Genomic DNA, 13,889 nt, shown 5'->3' on the forward strand with positions numbered 1-13,889 from the left:
CGCCCTGTTGTAGGAAGGATATTATTAAGCTGGAGAGAGTTCAGAAGAGATTTACCAACATGTTGCCACAAATGGAGTATTTGAGTTATCAGGAGAGGCTGGATAGGCTGGGACTTTTTTCACTGGAGCGTGGGAGGTTGAGGGGTGACCTGATAGAGGTTTATAAAATCTTTTCTCTAGGGTGGGGGATGTCAAGACAAGAGGGGGTATTTTTAAGGTGAGAGGAGAAAGCTTTAAAAAAAGTCATGAAGAGCAACTTTTTTTACACAGAATGGTTCGTGTGTGAAATGAACTTCCAGAGGAAGTGGTGGATGACAGCAGTGACAACTTTTAAAAACATTCGGATAAGTACATGAATAGGAAAGGTTTGGAGGGATATGGGCCGAGCACAGGCAGGGGGGACTAGTTTAGTTTGGGTGTGTGGTTGGCATGGACAAGTTGGACCGAAGGGTCTGTTTTCTTGCTATATGATTCTGTGACTCTATTACCAGGCTATGGGAGGGTGTAATGTGGTGGGAGAGATTCCTGGGTAGCCATGTGATGGGAGAAAGCTGGAGCCTCTACTATCGGTAGCTCCAAACTCCAGCATGCATGGAAGAGCACATGTTGTCAGGTCACCTAATCCTCCCTTGGTGTAGGGTAAGGCATCGTTCACACTTGGCTGAGATTCGAGAATTTCTGCAGGGAAGTCCCGGTCATTGCTGTAGTACCTGATGTTTGCCACAGAGTGGTGCTGTACTACAAGCCCTACCTCAGCGAGCTGTTATGGAAATCACAGAAGTTTCGTAGTCCAGAACGAGGCCATTCGGCCCACCAGCTCTCCAGTGACTCAGTGCCACTTGTCTGCCTTTTCCCCATACCCTTTCTTATTGTTTCTGTTCAAATGTTCCTCCTCTTGAAAGCCTCAGTTGACTCTGCCTCCACCAGACTTTCAGGCCTGAAAACTCATTGTGTAAAACAAATTTTTCCCTCACATTGCATTTGATACTTTTGGAATTTTTTTTACAGCATTTGAATAAAGCAGAACAGTTGGTAAAAATAATGTTCAATTGATGAGATCATTTAATATGTAAATTAATGGAGTTCCTGTATCTCTCCCAATTTCTTTCCTTTATTCATTATGAAGCTATAAGTCCCTTTTAACAGCTAGGCTCAGTAACGTTCCTAGCTGTTGTCATCATTATTCAGCATGGAGATAAATACATTGATTGGAAATTGACAATAATTAAGGACTTCAAGTTAGTTATAAATGGTTCTTGATGTTCTTTAAACTAAACCAAATTATTTTCTGACAATAATTTTTATCAATAACACTGGCTAGACTTTTAAAGTAAGAAAAACACACTGGATTAGTGCTGTTAGGAATAAAACGACCTTTTTGACATGTTTACCTCCAATCTGGTCCTGATTGCTGCAGCCTTCCATCTTGTGGCTGTCATTTCTCTCTTCTCTTCCCTTCTCCAGCTCTCTTTTGCTCTCTAGCCTCATCTCACATGCTTTACCCCCACGACGTTTTCTTGTTTCTTTGTAAAATATTCTCTCCACTGACTCTTCTGCTGCCCTTCTGTTTTTGGTTCTACCATTCCATCTTGTCTCCCAGTTCAGTTCTCTCCAAATCACTTTATCTCCATTCCCCCATCTTCCCACTCCCTGCCTTTACTCCCCCTTCATCTCTATCACTTCTCTTTCTTCTGTTGTTTTTTTCTTTTTGCTAGTCACCCTGTTCCCAGCCTCCCTCTCTCCTCCACCACAGTCTCGCCAATCCATCTATCATCTCCTCTCTCTTCCTTTTCCCTCTCTCTTCCTGTTCCCCAGTCTTTCCCAACGCCCCCATTTCCCTCTCTTCCCCTCTTCCTTGTCCATTCATACTCTCTTGCTCCCTCTCACCCCTCATTTCATTTGTGATCCACTATATGATTTAGTTTCTCTATCTCTCTCTTTTCGTGCAAAGTTCTTATTGGTTCTTCCTCATATCTCTTCTCCCTTTATTTCCACCATTTTCTCCCTCGCTCCTCTTTCTCTCAATGTGCCCTTCCTTTATTGCCATATCCTCTGCCACTCTCTTTCTCTGCCATCCCATGTGATTAGTTATGTAATCTCATAAAGGTCAGATTAACTAATTGCCCAGATCTGCAGCAGCCATTCCCATTGAGTTTCTCCCTCACTGATGCTTGTTCCATACCTGAATCTAGGAACCCAGACACCATTCACATGTTTAGAAGGGTGACCTGCATTTACAAAGCACCTTGTTACATAGGAAAAATGTCCTCAAAGCATGACATACCCATGACACTGAGCCAAAGAAGGAAATAGGGATTAAGAAAGTCTTAAAGGAGGAGAGCAGTCAAGAGACAAAAAGGTTTAGGAGAGGGAATTACAGAGCCTAACTGCCATTAGAACCATAAATGGGGCAAGTTGGGTATGACACTTGAATTTGAGGAACTCCGAAAACCTGGTTCCTTTACCACGATGGCAGCTGAGTAGATTTGCTTTAAGTTGACTTAAAAACCCTGTCATGATTATGGGAGCCAGTCTTGGCAGTGTGAATGCTGAGATCTGGCTCATAGTTACTCACATCCTGACATCAGAGCAAGTGGAAGTAATTAGACAAACAGATGGGATGAAAACAGGCCTGATCACAGTGTTGGAATGAGAGAGCTGTTCATGATCCACATCCTAACCTTGTGTTCCGTTATCAGAGCGTGACAACTACAAGTGCACTTCCCCAGTTCAGCTGCCAAAGGGAGTTTTAAAAGTGAAAATATAATGTGCAGAGTCTCTGTGATGTTCTGACAGTTCATAACCTAACCAAAATGTTGTCATTGTGGGTTATTGCCCTGGGAGCTGTGCACCACCATCCCCCCCATTACTCTGATATCTGTTACATGTAGTTGTTCTCCACTTCGACTCATGATCTGCAAGACAGTAGATATATGTAAGGAAGAAAAGGAGACGGGGCAATCAAGGATTCTTTACCTGGCAGTCATTGCTGTTTATCCTGTTGAAGGTGGTACGCTTCATTATGTACATTCCCAAGAGGACAACATACAGGAATATATATTTAAGGAATATGTTCCATTGAAATTAATAAACAGAAAATAACAGTAAATCACAGCTAGAGCATGATCAGGTTCCCAACATACACTCTGTTGACCTATATTTAATAGTATTTCAAGGAGGCGATGACCCAGTGGTCTTATCTTAATCCAAAGACCCAGGTAACTGTTCCAGAAACATGGGTTTGATTCGTCCTTGACTGATGGTGGAGTTTAAGTTCAATAAAAATCTAAAATTGAGAGTCTAACAATGACTATGAAACCATTTTCAATTGCGAGAAAAGCCTATCTTGTTCACTAATGTCTTTTTGCGAAGGAAACTGGACTGGTCTGGACTAATGTGACTCCAGCAATGTGGTTGACTCTCACCTACTATCTGGGCAATTAAGGGCGGGCAGTAAATGCTGGCTGAGCCAGCGATGTCCTCATCTGGTGAATGAATCTAAAAATAAATGGACTGGATGTGCCTATTTCAGATCACTTCTCCACTTGGGAATACCTGAGCAAATCAAGTGTAGCTCCATCTTGGAATCCAGACAGTAGCACCGGGGAAATCTGTGAGTGTGAGTGTGTATGTGTGTATTTTTCTATACGGGAGTGCATGTTTGTGTGTGTTTGCAGGTGAGTGTATATTTGTCTTGTGGGTAAGTTTATACATATGACTGTGCCTGTCTGAGTGCAAATGTGTGTGGGTGTGTGTATCTTATTGGCAAAATACAAGCTTCACAGATAGTGTCTTTTTAACCAAAGCAGGTTCAGGCCAGGAGTGTTCACATTTTGGCAGATGAAATTCTACAGTTCGCGATGCTCTGAGTCTGGTTTTACGCAATGTCATTGTGTTTGTTTCCACCGTCCACAACAGGGCTCAGCTTATCTTCCCCTACTGCCACTTGTGACTCCATCAGTGCGACAACCCCGAGCTTAGCCAGCCAGGGCCGTTCCGAGGTCTCTTCACCCACCTTGATCTCCGGGCTGATCACTCACCACGGCATGGACCCTGCACACTCCAGCAAGAACGGCCTGGCCAACTCCCTGAAGATCGAACGAGGCCGGAAGAAGATAAAGGGTGAAAACTGCATCGGGCCACCTGTGCTCGTGGTGCCGTACCCCATTCTGGCTTCAGGCAACGAATCCTCCAAGGATGGGAAGACATACAGGTTGGTCAATAGGTGATCGAGTTTGAATTAAAGAATGCAGTCCTTCCAAAGCCCAGAGGCGCAGGAAATATCGCAGTGAGGCTGGGGTGTGGGCCTCCATCAGGAATCATCGCCTTTGATATTATTTCAAGAGAAGCAGGTGGGCCTAAACTCAGAACTCCACAAACTCCTTCTATAAGTACAAAAAGCCCCATCTCAACCAGATATGAATTCACAGCAGGTCCTATTTGGAGGTTTGTCGGTTTACAAATCACAATGAACGTGGCCCATTCTGCCTCAAGTGGCCATAAGCAGACTCCTTTTTCTATATACATTTGCTGACAAGATGTAGGCATTACTGGCAAGGCCAACATTTATTCCCTGTCCCTAATAGTCCTTGCAAAGGTGGTGTTGAGCTGCCTTGTCAAACCACTGCACTGTCTGGGATGTAGGCAACTGCAGTGCTATTAGGGTGGGATTTCCAGGCAGTTGATTGGCTCACAAAGCTACTCTGCCCCATTGGAGAATGGGCTGTTGCAGCACATGAGACTGAGTGGTCCTACAAGATCAGTTTTGCTTCCAATGTGACATAACCGCTGATGATTCATCTAGCACAGGGGAGTCCATTCCCATTATAAGTATGCAGACTTTATGAAAGACTTCCGGGTTAGTTTCTGCTCTTTCTGCTGAGCTGTGCAAATTTCATTCCGCATATGCTTCCAATTCTCTTCTGAAAGTAACTCTTCAATCTGCTTCCATGACTCTTTCCTGTAGTGCATTCCTAATCAGAATAACTTAGACTAAGAGATGGTTTCCATTGCCTGCAGTCATTTGGAGCATTAGTTTTGGAAAAGCAAACTTTTTTTTGGTGAACTGATAGAAGCCTTCCCAATAAGCAGTTTCAGAATTGTTATGATATTTCCATTTATGAGGAAGGCAAAAACCAGAGTTTATACATAAGATAACTACGATTACATCCACTAGGCAATGGAAGAATTGTTTTCAAGGGATTACTGAGAATGTAGAACTTGACGCCAAATGGAGTGGTGGAGGCATTGATACATTGGAGGTTAGCTAAGTATATGGAAGAAAGATATGGTGCAATGTGGTGTTTAAGAAAAGCATTCTTCCCCTCAGGTTTTTATGACAATTATTGAAAACTTGAGTCTCTAATAACTGAGCCTTCCAGAAGTGCATAGTGTTTCTTTTGCTAACAGTATGAAATCCCTCATGCATTACAGAGATGTATTGGAATACCACAGCTGACATAAAATAAATATAGGTGTTGTCTCTCCATCATCCAGTGTACAGCTCATCTTCACTGAACAAAATTATTTCTAGCAGAGGAAACAGTGTGGTACTCCATAGCACAATCCACATTGTTGCAGACTGGACTTCACCATTTTCCACAGGGAATTTTCCATTCAGGAACACAGCTCCCAGTTATGGGATGAAGCCCTGACCTCTCCCAGAGTGAAGGGCAGACCCCTCCCAGATTGAATCCCCCACCTCTTCCCGAGTGAATCCCCCACCTCTTCCCGAGTGAATCCCCAAGCTTTCCCAGAGTGAAGCCCAGACCTCTGCCAGTTCCGAAGTGCAGCTTACATTCGAGACCAGCTCACCATTAGAGAACATTACTTCCCATTCCAGTGTCGATCAGCTTCTCTAAAACAAAAAGCTCCAATCCAGAACAGAGTGCACTGTTACTAGGGGCCTTGCTACTCGAGAATTGAGCTCCGGTGTTCCAGAGCATTGCGCGGTCTCCATTTTTGGCACTCTGTAATATTTGCCAATTGACAAAGGATTGACCTACATCCTACAGCTAATGACCTGCTATGAGAGAAGCCTCGTAAGGTCCTTGGAGCCTGCTTGCTCTACTTAAGTGGCATTTTTTTAAATCTACAAACTGTATTAACTGTGTTCAGGCAATGAGTGCTTGCAAAGGATGTCAGACTCAGTTCAGTGCTGCCTTAGTGTAACGTGCACAAGGTGCCTACTTTTTAGAAGGGTTCATTGGAAAGCCAAAACTGGAATGTTGACTGATTTTTTTTTTCTCTTTGGCATCTGTGCCCGTAGGCAAAAATGATTGCCTCAAGTAACAAACAGATCAGTGCCATAGACTAGCACAGCAATTGGAGAGAGGCACGGAGGGCGGATGGCATCTTTGGAATCTATCGCCAAACTGGAGTCAGCATCCTCGAGAGGGTACTCACAGCCTGAGAGGCTGGTTGGGATATTTTGATTTCTGTTGGCTATTTTCCTGATGAAATCCTCTTTCTGTTTCTCCTGCCTAGGTGTAAAATCTGCCCTTTGACCTTCTTCTCCAAATCCGAAATGCAGATTCATTCCAAGTCGCACACGGAAGCGAAACCTCACAAGTGTCCGCACTGCTCCAAGTCCTTTGCCAATGCTTCGTACCTGGCTCAGCATCTACGTATCCACTTAGGAGTGAAACCCTATCACTGCTCCTACTGTGAGAAATCCTTCCGGCAGCTCTCTCACCTACAGCAGCACACAAGGTGGGGAGAATTCTGTACTCTGTTGGGCTGGTTTTGATTTGGTGATTGTGTCAGCACGGTTTATGTTTAAGTTCCTTCTACCTTTCCTCCTCAGACTCTTATGTTTATCACGCGATCCTGCCCCATTCCAATACTCGCAGTGCTAATTAGCCCTCCCTTGGTGGTGGGAGTGATAATCTAACTCCAGATTTCATAGCTGAAAGCAGCAATGGTCCAAGTGAATCTGTCGGCTAAAGGGTCTTATAGGTGTGAACCATTGGACTGGAAAAGCAGCTTGGTTAATTAGAATGAGGTACCTTGGGCCCAATTAACAGCAAACTATTGATCTGTTAGTTTTTTGGTGCCTGCAGAGAGTTCTCCACTTGGTAGCTCCTGAGAATGGGTAAGTTGAAATCAGAAGCGTGGGAAATTGTAGTTTTAATTTTGTGTTTGCATGCTTGAACACTACTGAGAGCGGCCCTTCATCACGTTGTCAGGTGAGATTGGGCTCCTTGACAGATCTTATCAACCGCGCTATGGAGTACAGATATTCCTAAAAAAAACAAAACAAATGAATTGTGCTTTCTCTGATGCAGGATTCACACCGGGGACAGACCATACAAATGTGCACACCCAGGTTGTGAGAAGGCTTTTACCCAATTATCAAACCTGCAGGTCAGTGAACAACTGTGCATCGGGTTTAGATACAACTGACAGGTTGCTAACTCACTCAAAGCTTCATTGCGGTACAAGGCAGAATGTCAGAAGTCTCTCCTGCTGCAGCTGTTAAACAAACCAGGTTTCGGGTGAGCTTACTGAATGCAGTTCGAGGACGAACGGGAATAATAACATTCTGTCTTCTCTGTAGACAAGATGAGAAAAACAATGCACAGTAGCCGATGGTGCGATGGGTCAACAAAGGAAGGAGGGTCAGATTGTCTAAAAATTAGGAAGAATAAGAAAGGAAGTTTCAGGAGGACAAACATTGCAGTGTAAATAGAACAGAAAGTAAGCGCAGAGGTTATGTTGCAAAATAAAAGTCTTGGGGTGAGAGGAGAGACTGTCGTTCATCAGACAAGCTTTATAAAGCTAACGCCTGATAATGATTGAACTCCTCCTCCAGAATCAGGCTTTCAAAACCCAAATGGGCCTAAACTCAAACCCAAATCTTCCTTTACCTAGCGTCCTCTTCAAACCTTTAACAGGGATCCATCTCGAAGAGTCTTCTCTTTGATTCCATGATACACTCAACAAGAACCATTGGTGAAATAGAAATCCTGAAACTAAAGCTGAGGCCAGGTATTTACCTGAGAAAGTGAGGCGGTTATGAGCAGTACACCACTGTAACCGGTTTTAGAAACATAGAAACTAGGTGCAGGAGTAGGCCATTCGGCCCTTTGAGCTTGCATCACCACTCAATATGATCATGGCTGATCATGCAGTCTCAGTATCGTACTCCCACTTCCCTCCATAACCCTTTGTCCCTTTAGCTGCAAGGGCCGCATCCAGCTCCCTTTTGAATATATCTAACAATCTGGCCCCAAAAGTTTTCTGTGGGAGACATGTTACACCATGGCTTTAGTATACTTAAGAAACGCTAGCAGGGGTTGGTCAGACTGCCCTTTGAGTTGGCCTCATCTTGCAATGAGATCATGGCTGATCGTTTATGCTATGGCTATGCCTGTAATCTCTCCATATATTTTTAATGCATAGAAGTCTTTTGATTTCAATCTTGAACACACTTTATGAGTGAAGATTCAACACCCTCTGAGTGAAGAGATTCCTTCTCATTTGAAATATAATGCCACTTATCCTGTGACTAGGATCACCTAGTGATCTAACGAAGGAAGAGTAACACAGAAGATAAAGGGCCACAAAAAAGGGGATGGAGTCGTAGGTTAGATTTGTACCAAAGGAAGACCTAGCAGCAGTGAAGTGAAATGATCCTAAGAGAAGCCTAAGATCCAAGGTTCATTTGATCAGTTCATACAAAATGTTAAACAGGTCAACAGAGTAACAGGATGATGCATTTTCCGGTTAAGTAACAAGCTCAGTAATTCTGTAGCTTAGATAAAGGACACAATTTATTTCTGAAAGACTAAAAAGCCTCAAGCTTGTCTGCATCTTGAAAGAAGTATTTTTTTTTATCACTGACAGACTGTCCACTCGGGGAAGAGTCAATTCTTTCTGACATAAGCAAGTTTGATAAACACCTCACTGGGAATGGAGATTGTGGGGTGAGGTTAAGACAGATGTAGTCACCATGACTCCAATACTGATACAGGATTGGGTGGACAGCGAAAGGAGATTTGAATATGACAGGCCACAGGGTGACTAGGGTTCAGCAGCTGGAGTGTGTTTTATGAACCTTGAGGAACCTAGCATTGAGCAAAAATGCTGAATATGCATGGCAGCTTAGTAAGCATCTGAAAGGGAGAAAACTCACTATTATTTCAGGAATGAATCAACCACCAGAACTTTCCCTTAGAAGGTGTACCAGATTGAGCATGAATTATGATCAGATGCTCCAAGGAATGATGGCGGATGGAGACTTGGCCTTTTCTCCAATGTCAGATTGGCTCCATTGACCGCACTTTCACTGCTGTGTCAGTTGGGTCTAAGGCCCACTCTGAAACTTGGGTATATAATCATAGGAGGATATTTTAACACACTGCTGAGTTGCATGAGAAGTTTTCCCAAGTCTGAACCTCCTGAGCACATCGGGGAGTCTGGCAGGTGGTGGTGCAGATCCTGAAGGAATTTTCCAACATCCCTTCTGTCTCAAAATCCAGTGCAACTGGTCACAGGTCTGAGGAAACTTTCTGCTATTGGACTCAGCCTGCCCATTCAGATGGGGGCAATTCCAAGGAACAGGGTGTTCTCCCATGTCTTCTCTCGTTTGATATGACTTGAATACACTCATTCGTTTCTTTTGTCTCTTGTGAGACTTTGCTCCTTACTAATTGGATGCTATGTCGGCCACTAACCATGAGGAACTATGCTTCAAACATTACTTCAGTGGCAGTGAAGAGCATTTAAGATATCCTGTGGTTGTGAGATGTGAATTCTGCCTTATATATTTAATTTTTGTTTCAGTCTCATCAACGACAACACAACAAAGACAAGCCGTACAAATGTCCGAATTGCTACAGGGCATACTCAGACTCTGCCTCACTTCAGATCCATCTGTCCACACATACGGTCAAACACACTAAAGCCTATTGTTGCAGCATGTGTGGACGAGCCTACACCTCAGTACGTATCAGCAACTCTCTTCCGACTGAAACCCTCACCCCATGATAAAGAGGAGTTGTCTTTTCAGAATGTATAAGATTCCCTCTGTATTTTGCCCTGTGGGCACTCCCACAGTTGCTGAAACATCAACCAAGACTTTGTGTGGGGCATTGACTGGTACTGTCTGTGGTACATTGATTAGTGCACAGATATGGGATATTGATTAGTTCTGGATTGGGAATATTTAGAGCAGGGATATGGCATGTTGATTAGTGCTGGGATACAGGATATTGATTAGTGCTGGGATACGGGATGTTGATTAGTGCTGGGATACAGGATATTGATTAGTGCTGGGATACGGGATGTTGATTAGTGCTGGGATACAGGATATTGATTAGTGCTGGGATACGGGATGTTGATTAGTGCTGGGATACAGGATATTGATTAGTGCTGGGATACGGGATGTTGATTAGTGCTGGGATACAGGATATTGATAAGTGCTGGGATACGGGATGTTGATTAGTGCTGGGATACGGGATGTTGATTAGTGCTGGGATACGGGATATTGATAAGTGCTGGGATACGGGATGTTGATTGGTGCTGGGACACAGGATATTGATTAGTGCTGGGATACGGGATATTGATTAGTGCTGGGATACGGGATATTGATTAGTGCTGGGATACGGGATGTTGATTAGTGCTGGGATACAGGATATTGATTAGTGCTGGGATAAAGGGTATTGATTAGTGCTGGGATACAGGATATTGATTAGTGCTGGGATACAGGATGTTGATTAGTGCTGGGATACAGGATATTGATTAGTGCTGAGGTGTGGAATATTCCTTTTTACTGGGATACAGGATATTTATTACAGCCAGAGTAGGAGAATGATTAGTGTTGAGATATAGGATATTGAATAGTATTGTGGTCTGGGATATTGATTATTCCCGTGGTATGAGATATTGATTATGTTTGGGATATGAAATATTGATTGTTCCTGTGGTATGTGACAATGATTAGTGCTGTGATAGGGGATAGTCATTATAGTGCTGGGATGTGAAATATTCTTTAGTGGTGGTTTACTTAATAATCATTAATGCTGGAGTAAGAGGTATAGATTAGAGCTTTGGTGTGTGTTATTAAAAATTGAAATACTTCTATTGGATGTGACATCACTGATAAATTCAGCATTCATTGCCCATCCCTAAATGTCCTTTAGAATTGACCTTCTTGAAGCATGCCGTCCATGTGGGATAGGTATACCTAGCAGATTATCGACCCAGTGACAATGAAGGAATGGCGATACAATTCCAAGTCAGCATGGTGGGCAGGTTGTAAAGGAACTTGTGGAATGTGCCTTTCCCATGCCCAGCTGTCCTTGTCCTACTTGGTAATAGATAGCATGGGTTTGGAAGGTGATGTCAAAGGAATCTTGGTGAATTGATGCAGAACATCTTGTAGATGACACACGCTGCTGCTCAGGAGATGTGTGCGAGCTGGTACGTGGGGAGCACCTGCATGAGTATCATTGTATTTCTAGAAAGCTGGTGGTAACTGAACCTATGAACTATGTTTACGGAGTCCACTGTGTAAAGAACCTAGTGCTGAAATTGGTGACCTTTGTGCCTTTTACAGGAGACATACCTCATCAAGCATATGGCAAAACATACAGCAGTAGAGCACGCAATGGACACCCACTCCCCTCAGAGAACGGAATCCCCTAGTTGTCCTGTTCGGATTTCCCTCCTTTAATCAGCCCCAGTGTCAGAACTCCAGGAAGTGGACGCTCCAGGGCTAAGGTCAGGTGCTTTCTGCGGATGGATGAGGAGCTTTCCTTTTTCATTTACCTCCTCCCGCTATTTATTCAGTCTCTGAGAAGAGGCCCAATTACAGCAGAAACATTCTCATCATTGTAGAGACTCCTAAAGACTCTTGAGCCTGAGTGTCATCCATTGCCGAGGAGGTGAGTGCCTGTATCCCTTGGATGAACACCTTCCGTTGCTGGGCAACGGCACTGGAAGCAATGATGTGAGCTACAGACTGGTAACTTCCTCAATAAGGGCATGGATCGTACTGTCTAAGACTTTATAAGCTGTGTCTGAGAGCACCACTTTTATTAATGTTTAATATGTCTTACTATTACACAGGAAGACGAAGGAGGAATCAATTAGATATAGAATTATAAAGCAGTATCTCATTTTGTTGTTCTGTGATAGTGCGACAAATCTAGTTTTCAATTATCGGTTATTAGCGAATATGAATTATTATACTAAATGTATGGTCAATTTTCATGTGTTTAGTTGACGTCTTTACCGTACCTTATTCAGGCTGTATACAGGCCCCAGACACAACTCATTTTTAATATGCGTCCTAACCAGTTCAATACAGAATACCCACGTCCACCCTCACAGAACATGTCTATGATATTTTTGACTGCTTTGATGACAACTAGACAGCCTCTGCGCACTTAAGACAAGTTGTCACGAATAGCAGGAATCAAGTTTGAGTGTGCCTTTTGTTGCAGCATTAAAGAGCCCTAGGGCAAATGTAATTTGCAAAGAGGATGAAGTAGGACCAGTTTAGCCAAATGTCAATGGCTCAAAGGTTTCAGGAACGGAAATCCCAAGAAAATGAGGATGAGGTGCACTGAAATCTAACTGGTTCAGTTTTCAGGCAGATAGTCCAAAAGTGTTGTCAGGGCTTTTCGGTGGTGATCAAGTCTTAACCTTCCAAGAGTGCCCACCTTTTTGTCACTTTTTGCCAGCAGAACGTTACACGTCCTGTCGTGTAGCAAGGCTTTTTCTGTTGGAGTTGAGTCCATTCGTCAAGCACGCCTAACATGCATTGAATCTTAAAAGGGTCATTACAAAAACATTTGGAGAATCTCTTCGTTTACCGATGCGTAAGATAGAATTATTCTGAAATAGTTCTCTGTGATGTCTTTGTGACAAAGGTGCTAACACATTCCTAGGAATGAAGAGATTTGTCCCGTATTCTGAAATGAAGTCAATCTCCTTTGATAAGACATGAATTGGGATGACAATTGAAATCGAGTCAGGGGCTCAGATAGTTTTTGTACACAATGGATACAGAATAGTTATCCAAAGATAAAGTATAGGCTAGAATTTAGTCAAAAGGCCAATGCTGTTTTCATTAGAACCCAATGGAAACAAAGGAGTTGATTAAAGTTTGGAATCTATTCAATTGTTCCAAATAATTTGAACTCGCCTAGATTATAGGTGCATATACTGATGATTTATATATAGACTATTGGAAACTTTGCAGTAAGTTAAAGAAGGGACTCTAATCAAAGTCATAGTGTAGGTCAGAAAAGGGAAGCATAGGTTGTTTGGAACAGTCATTTGGACCCTGAGATTAAATACAGTTCTTCCACCTTTGGGGGCTCCTGAGTTGAAAAAGCAGTGCAAACAAATGGAATGAGCATGCCCTGTTTCTCGGAGTGGTCAGGGGTCACCTGCATGAAATCGTTCTTTGCTGTCTCAACATAATTTGCCCCGAAGCTGGCATTCTCACATAAGAGAGGCTGCAACTATTATTTATGCCTGATGAATGAAAGTGCCCCAGTGGTGCATTGAGGACATTTCTCGAGGGCTGGGAGAGCTCCACCTTGTTGAAGCAGAATAGATTGAGCTCTTGTTGTGTTTTTACTGGGTCAGGGAGTGCCAGATGCAGATGGAAATAGACAATAGATTTAAAAAAACTGAAATCAAATACTGGTCATTGTAGACCCCAGTGGAGAGAGACTCAGCAATGGGAAGGTGGCCGGATACACAGTAGATGTCCTACAATGAATGTCTCAGTTCAGCTCAGGACACTCTGAGGCTCTGCTGAACAACACTCAAACATTCAGTGCCAATTCTGCTGCTCCTGGGATTTCATGTCCCCTTTTTTTTAAGTTGAGGTTCATTTGTCATGTACCTTTTTCATACTGTTATTTCCAAGA

The 13,889-nt window shown here is 43.1% G+C and overlaps 1 protein-coding gene across 2 annotated transcripts in view; it reads left to right on the forward strand.

Annotated features, from left to right (window-relative positions):
* LOC132833501 (zinc finger protein 362-like) overlaps window positions 1–12,108 on the forward strand; it is a 64,367-nt gene extending 52,259 nt beyond the window's left edge. For both annotated transcript variants that reach the window (XM_060851831.1, XM_060851832.1), the window contains exons 4-8: window positions 3,919–4,213; window positions 6,487–6,711; window positions 7,287–7,365; window positions 9,787–9,945; window positions 11,561–12,108. In XM_060851831.1, coding sequence (XP_060707814.1) covers window positions 3,919–4,213; window positions 6,487–6,711; window positions 7,287–7,365; window positions 9,787–9,945; window positions 11,561–11,677 — 875 coding nt within the window. In that variant the 3' untranslated portion in view covers window positions 11,678–12,108. The remainder of the gene's footprint in view (window positions 1–3,918; window positions 4,214–6,486; window positions 6,712–7,286; window positions 7,366–9,786; window positions 9,946–11,560) is intronic.
* Window positions 12,109–13,889: the final 1,781 nt, after the last annotated feature.

This window comes from Hemiscyllium ocellatum, chromosome 37, assembly GCF_020745735.1.
Source record: "Hemiscyllium ocellatum isolate sHemOce1 chromosome 37, sHemOce1.pat.X.cur, whole genome shotgun sequence".
Lineage (NCBI taxonomy): Eukaryota > Metazoa > Chordata > Chondrichthyes > Orectolobiformes > Hemiscylliidae > Hemiscyllium > Hemiscyllium ocellatum.